The sequence below is a fragment of the Apis dorsata genome, unplaced genomic scaffold (assembly GCF_000469605.1).
Source record: "Apis dorsata unplaced genomic scaffold, Apis dorsata 1.3 scaffold_317, whole genome shotgun sequence".
NCBI lineage: Eukaryota > Metazoa > Arthropoda > Insecta > Hymenoptera > Apidae > Apis > Apis dorsata.
The window spans coordinates 300,175-315,933 of record NW_006263588.1 but is presented as its reverse complement, the minus strand read 5'-3'; the positions used below and the strand labels follow the sequence as shown (position 1 = coordinate 315,933).

At 21.5% G+C, this 15,759-nt stretch overlaps 6 protein-coding genes across 8 annotated transcripts; 1 reads left to right on the top strand and 5 right to left on the bottom strand.

Annotated features, from left to right (window-relative positions):
• Nucleotides 1–311: 311 nt before the first annotated feature.
• Nucleotides 312–1,535, bottom strand: LOC102678077 (probable dolichyl pyrophosphate Glc1Man9GlcNAc2 alpha-1,3-glucosyltransferase). The gene is made up of 4 exons (XM_031511425.1): nucleotides 1,326–1,535; nucleotides 1,027–1,255; nucleotides 791–939; nucleotides 312–735 (listed from the first exon to the last, which is right to left on the bottom strand). Exons 2-4 carry the CDS (start codon nucleotides 1,117–1,119, stop codon nucleotides 339–341), a joined length of 639 nt encoding a protein of 212 aa, XP_031367285.1. The 5' UTR covers nucleotides 1,120–1,255; nucleotides 1,326–1,535; the 3' UTR covers nucleotides 312–338.
• LOC116185887 (probable dolichyl pyrophosphate Glc1Man9GlcNAc2 alpha-1,3-glucosyltransferase) lies at nucleotides 1,178–1,954 on the bottom strand. The gene is made up of 4 exons (XM_031511435.1): nucleotides 1,851–1,954; nucleotides 1,606–1,774; nucleotides 1,326–1,535; nucleotides 1,178–1,255 (listed from the first exon to the last, which is right to left on the bottom strand). The coding sequence occupies exons 1-4, from the start codon at nucleotides 1,952–1,954 to the stop codon at nucleotides 1,178–1,180; spliced, it is 561 nt and encodes a 186-aa protein (XP_031367295.1).
• On the bottom strand, nucleotides 1,857–6,223 carry LOC102678299 (myotubularin-related protein 10-B). Of its 3 annotated transcripts, XM_031511422.1 has the most exons (11): nucleotides 5,763–6,221; nucleotides 5,424–5,618; nucleotides 5,133–5,288; nucleotides 4,923–5,047; nucleotides 4,696–4,848; nucleotides 4,322–4,626; nucleotides 4,097–4,243; nucleotides 3,870–4,042; nucleotides 3,626–3,796; nucleotides 3,194–3,503; nucleotides 1,857–2,123 (listed from the first exon to the last, which is right to left on the bottom strand). In XM_031511422.1, exons 1-11 carry the CDS (start codon nucleotides 5,823–5,825, stop codon nucleotides 2,080–2,082), a joined length of 1,842 nt encoding a protein of 613 aa, XP_031367282.1. In that variant the 5' UTR covers nucleotides 5,826–6,221; the 3' UTR covers nucleotides 1,857–2,079. The 3 variants fall into 3 exon arrangements, with proteins under 3 accessions (XP_031367282.1, XP_006617706.1, XP_006617705.1); XM_006617643.2 differs by lacking the exon at nucleotides 1,857–2,123 and having other exon boundaries at nucleotides 2,993–3,503; nucleotides 3,870–4,039; nucleotides 5,763–6,223; XM_006617642.2 differs by lacking the exon at nucleotides 1,857–2,123 and having other exon boundaries at nucleotides 2,993–3,503.
• Nucleotides 6,224–6,665: 442 nt separating this feature from the next.
• LOC102679419 (histone PARylation factor 1) lies at nucleotides 6,666–9,738 on the bottom strand. The gene is given in 6 exon segments (XM_031511432.1): nucleotides 6,666–6,985; nucleotides 7,045–7,283; nucleotides 7,369–7,517; nucleotides 7,575–8,141; nucleotides 8,355–8,504; nucleotides 9,608–9,738. Coding segments are annotated over 5 exon segments (1,410 nt in total). The 5' UTR covers nucleotides 8,490–8,504; nucleotides 9,608–9,738.
• Nucleotides 9,700–13,490, top strand: LOC102677805 (alpha-1,3-mannosyl-glycoprotein 2-beta-N-acetylglucosaminyltransferase). The gene is made up of 11 exons (XM_006617638.2): nucleotides 9,700–9,924; nucleotides 10,141–10,268; nucleotides 10,332–10,437; nucleotides 10,534–10,685; nucleotides 10,845–11,075; nucleotides 11,153–11,291; nucleotides 11,374–11,602; nucleotides 11,694–11,798; nucleotides 11,890–11,980; nucleotides 12,083–12,253; nucleotides 12,528–13,490. Exons 2-11 carry the CDS (start codon nucleotides 10,164–10,166, stop codon nucleotides 12,639–12,641), a joined length of 1,443 nt encoding a protein of 480 aa, XP_006617701.1. The 5' UTR covers nucleotides 9,700–9,924; nucleotides 10,141–10,163; the 3' UTR covers nucleotides 12,642–13,490.
• Nucleotides 13,491–13,849: 359 nt separating this feature from the next.
• On the bottom strand, nucleotides 13,850–15,199 carry LOC102677666 (NADH dehydrogenase [ubiquinone] 1 alpha subcomplex subunit 8). The gene is made up of 3 exons (XM_006617637.2): nucleotides 14,821–15,199; nucleotides 14,410–14,588; nucleotides 13,850–14,187 (listed from the first exon to the last, which is right to left on the bottom strand). The coding sequence occupies exons 1-3, from the start codon at nucleotides 14,947–14,949 to the stop codon at nucleotides 13,971–13,973; spliced, it is 525 nt and encodes a 174-aa protein (XP_006617700.1). The 5' UTR covers nucleotides 14,950–15,199; the 3' UTR covers nucleotides 13,850–13,970.
• Between the last annotated feature and the right edge of the window lie 560 nt (nucleotides 15,200–15,759).

Below are 15,759 nucleotides of genomic sequence, written 5' to 3'. Positions count from 1 at the left end.
ATATAATTAAAAATAAAAATAATTGATAGAATATATGAAAATCTATATTAAATAATTGAATAAAAAATTATTTTTATTTTTATAAATTACAATTTATATTTTTGATTTATAATCCTCATTTTATTTATTCAATCTTAATTAAAATTTATTAAAATTTTATTATTGATTAATTATATATATATATATATCATTTTGATTATAATTTTATATTAAAATTGCAATTATAAAATATTTCCAACAAAATTTAATATTCATATAACTATGTAATATAATAATATTCTAAGGTTAAAAAAATTGGGAAATACAATAAATATGTCATATGCAAAATATAAATTTTATTATACTTTCTTTTTTTGGTCATAAATTTTGTTATATTGTAAAAACATATAATAATAAAAAATCCAAGAATAAATTATTCCTATAGCACAATATATTGAAGTAAGTGCTAGAGGTAAAAATGGTAATGCTTCTCCAAATATTATTTTATGTATTATTGTTTCATATACTGTTAATATTGGTAAAGTGAATACATATATATATTCATATGAATAAAGTAAATCTAAATTGAATTTTTGACAAAAAGCTAAAAAAATTGCAATTACATACACCAAAAGTAGCAAAATTTTTAATGGAGTTAAATTATTTAAATAAAGTAGAGGTAAAAGAGCAGTATGTCCAGCACTGCTCAGAATTAAATATATTTTAGCATCATTCTTGTTTGTTGTTGCCAATACACTAGAAAATATAAAACTTGTTTGGTTTTATTTCATTAGTTTTATTTTTTACTTACCACATTGGTATGATAGCAGTTAAAATAGCTTTTTCATGTACATGCCAACCAAATATGAAAGAACTTAAAGCACATAGAACTAAACATCGTACAAACTGTCTTGAATTTGTAAAATATTCTTTTTTATATAATAAACAATATAATGAGGGCTGTAATTCACATAATTTTTTAATATGATGTAATAATATATTAATATACTATTAAATAAACTAATAAATAAACAATTTGATACTTACTATCATTGAGAAAATGGTTAATAAAAATGTTACAATTGGAGTAGGAGTTGGTAAAACTAAGAATGATTGTTCTTGAACTAAACCAGCTGTCATTACTGCTGATCTAGTAATTTTTAGCCATTTTAATTTTTTTAAAATTAAAAATATTATTTTATCTATAGCTATATATAATGCCCAAACATTTGCTGCCCAATATGCATGTACTAAACCTCTTTTGAATGGAAATAACCTTGAAATTACCTAAGATAATTATAATCAATAAAGAAAAAGATAATATCACATGCAACATAATTATTTACCTGAGGTAATTGCAAAACAAATGGACCAAATGAAATTATCAGAGTAATAAAAACTATGCTTCCAAGTATAAATAAACGTCTAAAAAATGAGCCATTGTTCATGCAATATGATCTAAGTAACCATACTATAAACACTGGTGCAACATATAAATAAATATGTTTTAAGTTTAATAACAAGGCAAAGCACAATGTTCCATATAAAATAGATATCTAAAAAATAAATTGTTTAATTCTTTTTTCAAAGTAAAAAATGTTTCAAAGTATTTTTTTGCTTACATACCTGTTTATTTATTTTAGAAACATTTGCAATAGCAAGTAGAAAAATACCAAGTAAGAACCCATTATATTGAAAATGTATATGATCCACTACTAACAATCCCATATTGCATAAAGAAAAAACTATGAACATAACATATTCATCAAAAGTGTCGCAAAATACTTTTCCAATTCTAGAATTTAATATAATAAAATGAATTTTAAAAATATATATATATCTTTCATATATCATTATTATTAAAAACTTACTCTTTAACTCCATAAGTAAATACTAAATCTAAAATTATAACAGAACTTCTTTGAAAAAGTATGGTATTAAATGATGCATAATTCAGATTTTTTACTTTCAGCATGTCATAATCTATAAATCTTGCAATATGACTGAGAAAATATTCAAACCATGCAAATAATGGTGGATAATCTAAAGTCCATTGTGAATTGGCATTCACATACCATTCTTTTAATGGTAAATTATGTGTTATAGCGAGCCAGTTGCGATGTACTTCAAAATCCGTAGAATGACTAAAAATCAAATAGTACAAATAAAAAATAGTATAAAATGCAATAAATATAGTAAAAGCTTAATAATTTGTTTATGTATTATTAAATGTACAAAAAATCATACTATACGGGAATTAGAAGTACTTTAAAGCATGTAACGAGAATTAATACACAAAATATAATTTTGTTTATATTTCTTTCTTCTAATATAGAATTTATCTTTTTCGTCCTTTTTAATACAGAATTATTTTTATTATTTTTATTATTCGTAATATTCATTATTAAGAAAAAGTATTTTACGTATAATTCTTTAGAAGGTTCGAAAAATTAGCTATTATTTAATGTTACCAACATAGATATTATTAATATTTCCTTTATAATAAATTCATCTAGTAAATTTGATTTTCTAGAGATAAATAGGGAATAATAGGGTTAAAAAAATTTACTAGACCATACATAATTTTTTCTACAAAAAATAGTTTCATTGTTATTTAATTTATAACATTAATTTGTTATTAAATATTTTCTTAATTTTACTATTTTACAATATAACTTAAAATATAAAAAGAGAAATTCTCGTATTATATTCAAAATGCAATTTCAAAATATTTAATCCTTTAAGTACCAAAGTAAAAAAAATTAAAATGAACAAATCAATAATAATTTATAAAAAGCGTTTTAAATTTCTATACATGAATATTTAAATAACTAATTTATAATATAAATCAAAAACAAAGAATATAATGATTTATCACTTAAAACATATTTACATTTTTTTTTTATACAAACACTATATAAATTTGGTACTAAAAGGATTAAAAGAATTTTTTTCTGATATTTCTGGTTGTTTTTGTATAATTATTATAGTGTTTTTTATTCTTTTTAATAAATTTTAATAAATTTTAAAAAAATATTAATGAAATATGTATATCAGTCAGTTGCAGTGATTAAAGACTGCGCTTCTAATAAGCTTTTTGTTGCAAGAATGGAATTATTCATGATTGGTGTGCTTACTATATTTCCTGACTTCTTGTTTGAAAATGGATAAAAACTATCAATATTCATATGAATGGAATAACTATTTGATTTACCAGTAGGTGAGCCACAATTGTCGTTTATATTCATTTTCAATTGATTTACATTGTTCTGTAGTAATCTTGCATAAAGTTCAATATGATTCTCTCCGCCATTATGAATCTCTAATGTTGGTATCCATCGAAAATAACACTGAGTCCATAGTTCTAGATTTGCAATATTATACAAAGGTTTTATCACAAATTTTTCCTTAGAATCTGTTTCACGGGGGTTGTAAAAGGGATTATAAAATAATAAAATATCTTGATCACTAAATTGTTTCTTCCAATCCCATACGCTCCGAAGAACAAGTGGCTTTTCTGGATCCTAAAAGACATATTATTTAAATGTTAATACTTAAATATCATTTTTCTTAAGATTTATATTTTGATTAGAAAATCAATATATATATTTAAATATTAAATATTAGAAATATTTAAATAAATTACCGTAGCTGCCGCAATTCGATCTTTTTCGCAATTAAAAATAAATGTATCAAAAACAGAAACATGGGCAGCATCCCACAGAGTAGTCAGATACGTCTCCGTAAATTCAAATTCCCCGGGAAATTGTTGACTCAATTGCCAAATACAGTCAAGATATAAAAGAAGCAATGGAGACTATAAAAATAACAAATAATAAAAAAATAATTGCTAATTTATAAGTAATTAAAATTAAATTAAATTAATATACCTTCTCTGAAGTCCTCTTAGAAATATGACCTAATCTATCACAGAATGGATGGCCACTAGCAACCCATTCCTTTTGTAAAAGAGACTGGAATCCATTTATAGTTCGAAAATAAGGGTCAAGTAATAATTGAACTAAGCTCGATATAATGCAACAAAGATCTGTACCAGCACCTTCTAAAAATCAATTTTATTAGAATGATTAAAAAATAAATTATGTTGTATTGTTACCTTGTAATATAACAGAATATCCTAAATGAAGATGCTCACAGGCTTCAACAGCTTTTTGCAAACAATATGATACATACTTTAACCATTTTGTATTTTCTACTAATGAATAAAAATTATTATCTTGTAACCAAAATTGTCGAATATTTTCTGAAATGAATAATGAATATTTATAATATTTATCGAATAAGTTATGATTTTAAAATGATAATGATAAATTTAATTTACCTGGTGAACATAAACAGGCAAATTTTGAAAATGCTACAGCTATTAACTTTACACTAATGCCTTTATTTAATTCTAAAACAATTGGCGGCATTTTGCGAGGATGACTTTTACGAACATTTTCAAACATAATATTTTCTTGTATTCTACTGGTAACTAACGGTGAAAGTTCGGACATTTTTACTAAGGCTGCACCACGCGCATTCGACCAAGACCAAATTGGTGGACGGTTGCCTTGAAAGCGCTTAGCTGCATCCATTAATTGATTATCAGTAATTGAAGCTGGTATAATTATATATCGAGATAAACTGTAAAAATACTTTATATTATATATTATTTTAAATATAATAAAATATTTAATAATTATTTGCATTTACCTACGACAAAGTTTAAAATCTTTATTAACAGTAGATAATCTCCAGAATTTTCTGAATTTTTCATTACATATGATACGTTCCAATTCATTGCACCAATCTGAGATATCTCGGAATAAACGAACAGCTTTATCTAGACTACTATAATGTACTTTTCTGAAATCAAATAAAAGAATAAATAATTTTTTAACTTTTAATATTAATTTGAAATATTTATTTAAACTACTAACTGATAATCATAAGCAAAAAGTAATTGGTGTCTGCTAGGAAAAGCATGATGTAGTAATGCTTGTAGAAGATTCTTTCCATCTCCAATAGGTGAAAATTTAAAAGAAAAAGACCATGTTCGTAAATTCTAAAATCATAACATATTTTTCAATAAAAACAAATATACAGAAAGAATAATATATTATCTATAACATTTCATAGAAAATAATTACTTTACAAATAATAAATATTCCTTTTATTTTAGATGGTACAATATTTCCAGGTGTTAATTTTCTTTTCTTATCTCCTATAGTTACATAAATATCTTCTATATTTGTTAAACATGTGTCCATATATCCATAAAGATGATTCTGTTGACGAGCCACATCCTATAAATAAAATATTCTATATTTATGTTTTATATATTGTTTTATATACAATCATGTTTTATATACAATCAAATAAAACTACGATTACAAATATATTTATTAGAATATTTTGTAAATATTATAATATTTATTTACTTCTCCATTTGTGTCATCAGTTGTAACAAAAGTGAGTTTAAAATTTGTAACAGATAGAATGCCAGATGTTCCTTGATTTAAATCACTAACAGGTGAAAACATAAGAACATTTTCTGCTTTGGTGATGAAGATTTCACCAGGTAACAATTTAATATTATTCTCGGATAACGAATTACGTCGACTAGAACTTAGTGGCTACACATAATTTATTAAACCATTAATTAATTCAATAATAAGTAATACAAATAATTTTATAAATATTTAAGCTAAATTAAATATTTATTATTCAAAATTAAGGTTATGTTTGAATGTTTACATAAAAATACATTTGATAATTACCTGCATCTCGTGTTCCTCCAGACCAACATAACTTATGAAATTATTGCAGCTTTTATTTTCCATCGCAAACGTTTAAACGATTGCTGTTGATTAACAATAATTATAACTATAGTCATTAAAATCCGTTCGGTACACGATTTTACACGTTATTAGTTTTCTTTTAATTTCATTCTTGTTTAATTATGCGAATTATCATTTTTAATTAAAAACATTTTGTTTTTGAATGAAGAATTTATTTTTTAATCCGAAACAAAATTATGATATAATCTCCCGTTTGAACCATCCTGAATAGTTTTCTTTGCAGTTTCTTTTTTGTCTATCGTTTTTGAATTCATTCATTGCTGTAATCCTATTTGTATTTGTCACTGCATATATTCACATCATGTAACGTGGACTTATGACACTATCTAGTTTAAAATTAAAATATTTTTTACAGATTGAAATAAAATTGAAAAAAGTAAAAAAGATTAAATATTTATTAATTTAAAATTTAAATTATCTAAAATTAAAACTAAAGTTTAAAATTAAAATATTTTTTACAGATTGAAATAAAATTGAAAAAAGTAAAAAAGATTAAATATTTATTAATTTAAAATTTAAATTATCTAAAATTAAAACTAAAGTTTAAAATTAAAATATTTTTTACAGATTGAAATAAAATTGAAAAAAGTAAAAAAGATTAAATATTTATTAATTTAAAATTTAAATTATCTAAAATTAAAACTAAAGTTTAAAATTAAAATATTTTTTACAGATTGAAATAAAATTGAAAAAAGTAAAAAAGATTAAATATTTATTAATTAAACACATTTTAATATTACAAAAATTACAATTCATTTTTTATTTAAAATTTAAAATTTTTTTATTTAATTTTCAATTTTATTTATTTTTTTCATATTAATTTTATTGTAATTAATCATATTCAATAACATTTAAATCCAAACTTTTACTTCTATTTTTTAAATGAACTTGGGCAATTTTCAAAAATTGAGGTTTTTGTAAAAGATTATAGGCGAGAGACATTAAATTCAATGCTTTACTTTGAACAAAAGAAATACCACTAGAAAATAAATCATGGCCTAATTCTAAAACTGTGCCGAAATCGCATTCATCAGCTGCAATTGTTGCCAATCGTATTACTTCTTCTAATTTTGACATTGATTTTTTTCTAACTTCAGGTGTTGAAGCATATTCTATTTCTTTTAAAAGTTTTTGTAATTCATCTATAATAAAAGTAGTCAATTAAATTATAATATATTTAGTTAGATTGACAATAACTTACTGTCAGTTATAGCCAAATCTCTATATCCTAATTGAGTTTTTTTATTATAAGGCACTACAATGCCTGCTTTATGAAAGGTTCTTGTAACAATCTTCTTTTCTCTATCTTGCATGTTTGCTGTTTTTTTTTCTAAAGTTATTTTCTTCTCTTTTGCAAAACTTTTAAGTTTTTGATGCAACATAGTTATACGTGTCTTTTCGAATGGAGTAGCTAATTTCAATTTTTCTTCAAAATATACACTGTAAATAAAAAAGTTATATAAATATTTATATAAACTATATAAGCTATGCAAATTAGTATTTTATTAAAACTTTTATTACTTACTCTAATGTACCAAATATATTTTCTGCAACAGGTTCAATTATACAATTTATAGCTGCTTTATTTTTTGCTACAAATACAGGATATTTTGAAATATCATCTCGCCAATATCCAAAATGCAAACCATCCTTATTATTATCTTTGATAATTGTCTATAAAAAAATTTTATAATTAATAACATAATTAATAAAATAATATAATTTTCTTACTTGAAATTCTGGTGGATCATAATAATATCTCCAATGCTTTAACAGTACTTCTTTATTCTCAACTTTAGCATTCATAAATCCCTTTTTAAATATATCATAAGGTCCTACCAGTTGCAAATGAAAATGATTCAATGCATTTAAAGGATCATTTTCACAAATATTTTTACAGAATTCATAAAGCTGAAAAAAATCTTCTGGCATTTCCGTAAGGAACAAATGAGAAATAATTATTTTTGCATTATTTGAAATTTCTTTTAAAATTATATCATTTTCAATATTAACTTTATCACAATCTAATAATGATGCAATGGTAATTAGATTATTTGTATTTTTTATAGATTCTGTATGATTTAAATCTTCTGATTGTTTGATAATTTCACAAAATATATTATTATTTTTAGTAATATTATTTTCCACAGTAGTTACAACATTATGCAAATCTTCATTAGTTATTTTATTTTCCTCTTTCTTTATTTTCTTTTTTTGAAAATTATTTGATGTTTCATTATTATCTTTCTTTTTTCTCTTTTTTTTTATTTCTGAATGTTTTGTATTTCTTTTTTTTTCCTATATATTTTTAATAAAAAAATATAATCATCATATAAATAATAAAATATACCTATTTTTTTATAAATTAATCGAAAATATTGATATATAACAATAATATTAATAAATAATATGCAAATATTTAATTATTAAAATGTGTTCAGGTATGTATAATACGTACAAATATGTATAACATATTAAATTTTTATAATTTTAATTTTAATAATTTTTTACCGTTTCTTTTGTAGGTGGATGTTTATATTTTTCAAGATGAATTGCATTTTTTTGACAACATTTAGTCCCATATCGACATGGAATTCGTCTATCTTCCATATAAACTCTAAATTGCTCTTCTTTATCGTTTGACATTTTTTATGATTAAATCTAATATAAAAAAATGAAGTTACTGAACAAGAAGATAATAAAATTATATCTATTATTTATTATAACTTTTAATTTCATTTCAATAAATTTTTAATTTATTATTTATTAATTTTAATGTTATTATTGTGATTTTTTTTAATTTTTATAAATTGAATTAGTTTATAAATTAAAAATCATTTTATCATTTTTTCGAAATTTAAAAATTAATATTAGAAATTACATATGATTTTGTAATTTTCATTAATATTGCATCTATGGTAAATAATTAATAAAATAAATTAATAAACAATATAAAAATTTTCTCTTTAAAAATAATTTCTATTTATTTATTTTTTTCTTTTAGATCAAAATTAATTTTATATATATAAGCTGGTCTAAATAAAATATTATAAATTATTTTTTAATACTCTTTCGGAAATCAATGAAGATATCGATTTTATCTTTTTCTTAATTCAAGAGATAAAAAGACATTAAAAGTATATCATTTTAAAACTTAAGAATTGTTTTAATAATTTTTTGTCTTATTTCTTCCTTGAAATATTTTGCTATAATATAATATATATACATAATATATTATATATAATATATTATACATAATTTTTCAAAAAATTATGTAAAAAAAATTTGTTGTATTTTAAATGATTTAATATATTATTTAAATGAAGAAAAAATAAGATCAATATTTTCATTAATTTTCGAAAAAATAGCTTGTAACACATTATTTGAACTATCCTACATTCAATTTTTGTAAATAAATTAAAAAATATATTAATTAAAAATTTATTTATATATGCACAGATAAATTTTTTATTTTTTAAATATATATTTTTATATAATATTTTATTATTTGTAAAATATTTTTGCTTATCATTTAAATAAAGAAATTAAATTATAAAATTAAATATAATTACTTTTATAGGTTATGTAATTATTCAATTATATTCATATATTATCATTTAAATAATTAAGATAAAACAAACTTCGGAATGTTTCAACAAAAATTTAAATTTTACATATATTATTTAATATTATAAAACATATATGTATATATATATATATTTAAAATGAAATTACACAATTTTGAAATATTATCGGAACATTATAACGAGTATCTACGTGGCTCCATCACACGGATGAATTCAAGATTTTCTGATGATTTTCTCAAGGGAAAGCGATAGTTTTCTTGCTGAACAAATTTTCTCTGCGTCTACCGCGTAACTCAACAATGGAGTTTATATTACAGTGTCAACGCGTGAGATTTTATAATTTTACTTAAAATTCTAGGGGATATAACATACTTAATAAACGCATCTGTTTTCTTCAAGAAATTAAACAATAAATTTGTAAAACACTTGCTTTTTTTTTACGAAAAAATGTTCGTTCTCATATAACGCCAAAAGATTACGTGGGTATCATAATGGTACGTAACGTAATGTATTAACTTCATTTATAAAAGAAATTTTATTATTAATAAATAATACAATATTTTCAAATATAGTAATATTTTCTTTATTTTTATAAATTTACATTTATATCAGTAAAAATTTATTGATAATTTTATTGATGAATATATATGAATATATAGATAGTAATTTTTAATAATATAAACATTTTTATTATAAATTAAATATTTCAGATGAGGTGACACCTGGTCCTGCCATGCGGAACAGGTCAGTCACTGTTATTTTCGGCTCTCTTGTTCTGTGGGGCTTGATTACATATTTTTTGATTTCTGATCAACCAGTGTCTAAAGAACGGGATATAGTAAGTCAATAAATTGGAAGAATATATGAAATTATTAGATATTAAATGATATTTTATTTTTAGGCTAGAATATCAAATCAGATTAGTAAATTGGAAAGAAGAGTAAAACAAGAAATAACATTAAATCAGGAACTTCTTGAAGATATTAAAGAAGATAAACAACAAAAAAGTATGGTATAATTCTTTTTCAAAGTGTAACATAACTGTTAATTGAATTTAATTTTTAAACATCTAATTTATAATTCTTAATTTTTTTTTGAAATAGAAAAAGTTGATATTATAAATACAAATGCATATAAAAAACAAAAAGATATAAATCATGTGAATCAAGATAAGATTTTTCTTGAAAAAGAAAAAGCAGATACAGAAAAAAATAATAAAAATGCTCAGCAAATACAAATAAATTCTTTGTATTCAGTAAGTATTCTAATATTATTCTATATTCTAATATAATAATCTGAATAATAATAATAAAATATAATTTAAATATAATAATAATTATTAATAATAATTAAAAATAGTTAAAAAAATTTAATAATTTAATAATAATAATTTTACTGTTTTTATTTTTAATAGAGTGAAACTTCTTATAATGTTCCTATGAAAGGAAAGTTACTAGATGGATCTCCAATAATAGCAATTTTGGTGTTTTCTTGTAATCGTATTACTGTACAAAGATGCCTAGATCAATTGATCAAACATAGGCCCAGTATAGAACAATTTCCAATTATTGTCTCAGAAGATTGTCAACATCGACAAACTGCTGAAGTTATTGCTAGATATGGAAATCAAATAATACACATACAAGTACTATATAATATTTTTTTCTTTTTTTAATAATTCTAAATTAGAACACAATAATTATAATATAAAATATGCTTCAGCAACCTGATCAATCAGATATTGAAGTACCTCCAAAAGAGAAAAAATTTAAAGGGTATTTCAAAATTGCACGTCATTATGGATGGGCTCTTAATTATGTATTCTTTCAACTTAGATATGATACTGTGATAATAGTTGAAGGTATATTATATTTTTATATTTATAATTATTTCTTTCTGCTAAATTATGTTAAATTGTTTCATTGAATTTATTTTTTATTTAGATGATCTGGACATTGCCCCAGATTTTTTTGAATATTTTTTGGGCACATATCCTTTATTAATATCTGATAGTTCTCTATGGTGCGTATCTGCATGGAATGATAATGGTAAAGCTGGTTTAGTTGATGAAAAAGCAGCAGATGTATTATATAGAACAGACTTTTTTCCTGGATTAGGCTGGATGTTAACACGTCAATTATGGACAGAACTTTCACCAAAATGGCCCAAAGCGTAAGAGAATGAAAATTTTATTATTACATATATTTATTTTTAAGTTCATAAACTAATTTATTTATTTTAAGATTTAATTTATTTATTTTAGATATTGGGATGATTGGATAAGGCAGCCTGAACAACGTCGAAATAGAGCTTGTATTCGACCAGAAATATCTAGAACTAGAACATTTGGAAAAACAGGAGTAAGCAAGTATGTGTGTATTTAAATTAATATTAGATTCAAATTATAATTAAATAAAAAAAACAAAAGATTTTATATTTAATTGGTATATTATTTGCAGTGGAATGTTTTATGAAAGACATTTAAAATATATCAAACTAAACACTGAATTTGTGTATTTCACAAAAATGAATTTAACTTATTTATTAAAAGTAAGAAAAATGCAATAATTGTGTTTAATAATAATTTAGGCCTGATATTATGCAAAATTATATAAGATTAAAAATGATATTTACTTAAAATAAAATTTTTAGGACAATTATGATATAAATTTCGTTAATGAAGTATATCAATCAACGGTAGTAAGTTTTTCAGAATTAAAAAGTGGAAAAGTTGTGGCACCTGGTACTGTACGAATTCCTTACTATTCTAGACAAGCATATAAAAATACTGCTAAACAATTTGGATTAATGGATGATTTTAGGGTAATTATTATAATTCTTATAAAAAAGTTTATATTATTATTTGAATTAATCAGAAATAATATCTACTATAAATTCACTTGGATAAATAAATTGATAGAAATTTAAAAAAATAAAAAGTTTAAATTATGTTAAAAAAAATTTCATGCAATCATATTGTAGCATATTATATTAATAAAAGATATTTATTTAAGATCTTGTTACATTGTAGGTTATTATTATATTTATATTATTTTATAATTAAAACAATTTTTGGATTTAATATAATTTTCTCTAGAGTGGTGTACCAAGAACTGGCTATCGTGGAGTGGTTACATTTTTTTATAAAGGAAGACGAGTACATTTAGCACCTAGTGCAAATTGGAATGGTTATGATATAACATGGAGCTAACAGAAGATTCAATATTATATTAGATATAAACAACTAATTGCTTCCAAAATGTTGATTGAAATCGAATGAATATTTTAATTACATTGAAAATATGTGACACGAACGTTTATTAGTTATAAAGTATTATTACAAGTCGAATTTGTGTCAACGAATTCAAGAATAACTTCTGCTTGTAATTTTTCTTGTAGAAAATTCCACAGCGAAATTTGAATAAGCATTGTTATGTAATAAGAGATTTGCATAGTGCCTCAAAACTCATACCCACCGTTTGTATACAAAGTGCAATGCGATTATGATATACAGGAAAACTACTTCAAATATGAACTTAAAAATGTTAAATATGATAGAGTAGTATTCCAGAATATCATGTTTATAAAGTATTGTATACTAAATTGTGCAAAATGACTGATAAAAAGGATTTAGATTATTCATGCAATCTGGTTTTCATATTTTTTTTTATTTTATTTAATAAATCTAAGTTGATAGTTTATTAATAAATGTAATAATTTAATTTCTTTCAGAAAACTTAAAATTTTTTAACATTTAGTTGATTTTTAATAAATTGTTCTATTTAATTGTTCTATTTAATTAATAATAAGAAATAATGATTATCTATTACTGTTCTCTATTACATGAATAATCTAAAATCTTTTTAGCGTGTACATAATGTTTATATTATATCAGGTGTATATAATTTAAAAAATCCAATGTTTTGCCAAAATTTATTTTTTTTGTTTATTTTTGAAATATGTAAAATATTATTTTTAAATAATATTGAAAAATCAAGAAACAAAGATATGACTTTATTGAATTGTTTCAAATATTATTGAAAAAAATTTTATTGAAAAACACATATGTAAAATAAATTAATCATTCCCATCTTTTAATTTCTTTATCTTAATTATAAGAAAATAATTTATAAATAAATATTAAAACAATTATATATGAATAATATTATAATGAGTTTTGCTCTTATAGTTTGAATATTTAACAAAATATAATGATTCATAAAATATTTTGTTCATTACTTGTTAGATTTATAAAAAGAAATTGTTTGAATTATTGATTATAGTTTATATGTTGTATTTATATAAAAATATAATTTTTAATTTTGAATTAATAATAATAAATTTATAATATCATTCATATAATATAAAATGCAAAAATTTATAATTATATTAAAAAACTCATTTAATTTTCAATATATGTATTATGTTTACTTGTATTTATTCACAATTTTATACAGAACAAATACATATTATATGATAATTGTTCTTTTAAATTTGTAGTATATTTTAACTAAAAAACTTGTTACAATACTAACAAATATTAGATGTTAAAACCTTGACGTCCTTGATATTTTGAAGGAGGATATGGTGGAGCTACTGGCTCAGGTACTCTATCTGGATATTCTGTCTTCTCTTTTGGTGGTTTTGGTCTTGGTGAATCATGTACTTTAGCTTCACAAAAATACCCAAATGATGGTCGTTCTAAATTCAAATTCTTTTTCATACAATCATCAAATATTTTTCTGGTTTTTCTGCAACTAATCATTATAAAATTGCTATAATCTGATAAAAAAGAATTTAAAGGCATATTTATTTTTGTATAATGATTTTGAATTTTTCTCTTTTTTAGATTTATAAAAATTTTTAAAAATTTATAATTAATAATTAAGATTTTAAACATTAATTATAACATTTTGTATAAAAACCTCTTTTAATTAATGATAATAAATGATAATAAATTTGTAATATTATGAACATACTGTTGATCATTGCTGCCTGTTGAAGATGTTTCTATAACACAATTTACATGTGCTTCAAATTCATTTTGACAATGTTTCTTGATATCTTGCAATCCTTCTAATGCACATTTAGTTACATCTTTTCCTTCCTTTAAACATTTACGAGGATCTTTTAATTCATATTTACATAACATAAATTCCTAAAAACACAATATTATTTTGATTAAAAATAAATAATTTTTCATTTATATATTTAGAATGATTCAGAATAAATGGATTATAAAATATTGTAAAATAAGAATAATAATTTCATTTTTTATTATCATTACTTCAATAAATTCCATTAAGATTACATAATCTTTAAAAGTATGAGATTACAATCAAATAAAATGTTTAAAAATCAAAATAAAAAATTCAAAAAAATACACATACATTATTAAACCATTCGCATCTCTTTCCAAGAAATACAGCAGCAGCATGAATATATGGCCAACTGATGTTTATTTCTTGAGTATTTAATTCTTCATCCGAAGGAAACTGAAAATTTTTTGTAACAACCATATCGCACTTTATTAATATCACAACTAAATAACAATTAAATAACTGTTATAAATAAATTGATATAAATACTGTTGATTCATTAATTGAATATAATTATAAAAATAAGAATTTAGACTTTAAAACTTCAGTTCGAAACATATAATTTTATATTAGAATTGAAGTTTTGTTACAAGATAAGGTACTTTTAGCACATAGTTTGGAAGCGCCATCTCTTGAAAAAAGTTAAATGTACGGACAATAAAATGAATTAATGGTTTTTAATTAAATGTAACAATATTACAAATTAGAATAAGAATATATAAGAGTATTTTATAGAAAAATATATAAAACTCTTATATCTAGTCTATAATTTCGTTATATAACCATATAACCATATAACCATAAAAATTATTTTATCTGTAATAAGTGTAAGAATTATATTCAATTCAATCACAAATATTAATAAAGTTAGATTTTAAAAATAATTTTTAAAATCTTTCATTCTTTCATAAATATATATATTAAAATGATATATAATTTGTATTCACAGATCTTTTAATAATAAAAGGGCATGTATAAATTTCTTGAACGAAAAGATAAAATAAATCCAAATCAAATATAGTTAACATAATTAAAGAGATTAAATAATAAAATAAAAGATAAATATAAGGTGAGAATTGATCATCAGCGCTATCTTTTTATCTTCTTTAGAGATATTAATTATTTATATTCAATAATTTTCTATAATAATATTCTTTAATAATAATTTTGATTTACAAAATCTAATACTTTTTTTGTAGAAAATGCCAAAATATATCAACTTTAGTTGAT

What these genes read in the sequence shown, in the direction of transcription:
- LOC102678077 (XM_031511425.1), bottom strand. Translation starts at nt 1,119, where the DNA reads ATGACAGCTGGTTTAGTTCAAGAACAATCATTCTTAGTTTTACCAACT. An exon ending in TAACCATTTTCTCAATGATA is followed by an intron (nt 940 to 1,026) that starts GTAAGTATCAAA and finishes TGTGAATTACAG; the next exon opens with CCCTCATTATATTGTTTATT. An exon ending in ACTGCTATCATACCAATGTG is followed by an intron (nt 736 to 790) that starts GTAAGTAAAAAA and finishes TATATTTTCTAG; the next exon opens with TGTATTGGCAACAACAAACA.
- LOC102678299 (XM_006617642.2), bottom strand. Translation starts at nt 5,825, where the DNA reads ATGGAAAATAAAAGCTGCAATAATTTCATAAGTTATGTTGGTCTGGAG. An exon ending in GAATATTTATTATTTGTAAA is followed by an intron (nt 5,048 to 5,132) that starts GTAATTATTTTC and finishes TTATGATTTTAG; the next exon opens with AATTTACGAACATGGTCTTT. An exon ending in ATATTCTGTTATATTACAAG is followed by an intron (nt 4,043 to 4,096) that starts GTAACAATACAA and finishes ATTGATTTTTAG; the next exon opens with AAGGTGCTGGTACAGATCTT.
- LOC102677805 (XM_006617638.2), top strand. Translation starts at nt 10,164, where the DNA reads ATGCGGAACAGGTCAGTCACTGTTATTTTCGGCTCTCTTGTTCTGTGG. An exon ending in AGAAGATAAACAACAAAAAA is followed by an intron (nt 10,438 to 10,533) that starts GTATGGTATAAT and finishes TTTTTGAAATAG; the next exon opens with AAAAAGTTGATATTATAAAT. An exon ending in TACTGTGATAATAGTTGAAG is followed by an intron (nt 11,292 to 11,373) that starts GTATATTATATT and finishes TTTTTTATTTAG; the next exon opens with ATGATCTGGACATTGCCCCA.
- LOC116185887 (XM_031511435.1), bottom strand. Translation starts at nt 1,954, where the DNA reads ATGCTGAAAGTAAAAAATCTGAATTATGCATCATTTAATACCATACTT. An exon ending in TTTCTAAAATAAATAAACAG is followed by an intron (nt 1,536 to 1,605) that starts GTATGTAAGCAA and finishes TTTATTTTTTAG; the next exon opens with ATATCTATTTTATATGGAAC. An exon ending in TTGTTTTGCAATTACCTCAG is followed by an intron (nt 1,256 to 1,325) that starts GTAAATAATTAT and finishes GGTAATTTCAAG; the next exon opens with GTTATTTCCATTCAAAAGAG.
- LOC102677666 (XM_006617637.2), bottom strand. Translation starts at nt 14,949, where the DNA reads ATGGTTGTTACAAAAAATTTTCAGTTTCCTTCGGATGAAGAATTAAAT. An exon ending in GATGCGAATGGTTTAATAAT is followed by an intron (nt 14,589 to 14,820) that starts GTATGTGTATTT and finishes TTGTGTTTTTAG; the next exon opens with GAATTTATGTTATGTAAATA. An exon ending in ACAGGCAGCAATGATCAACA is followed by an intron (nt 14,188 to 14,409) that starts GTATGTTCATAA and finishes TATAATGATTAG; the next exon opens with TTGCAGAAAAACCAGAAAAA.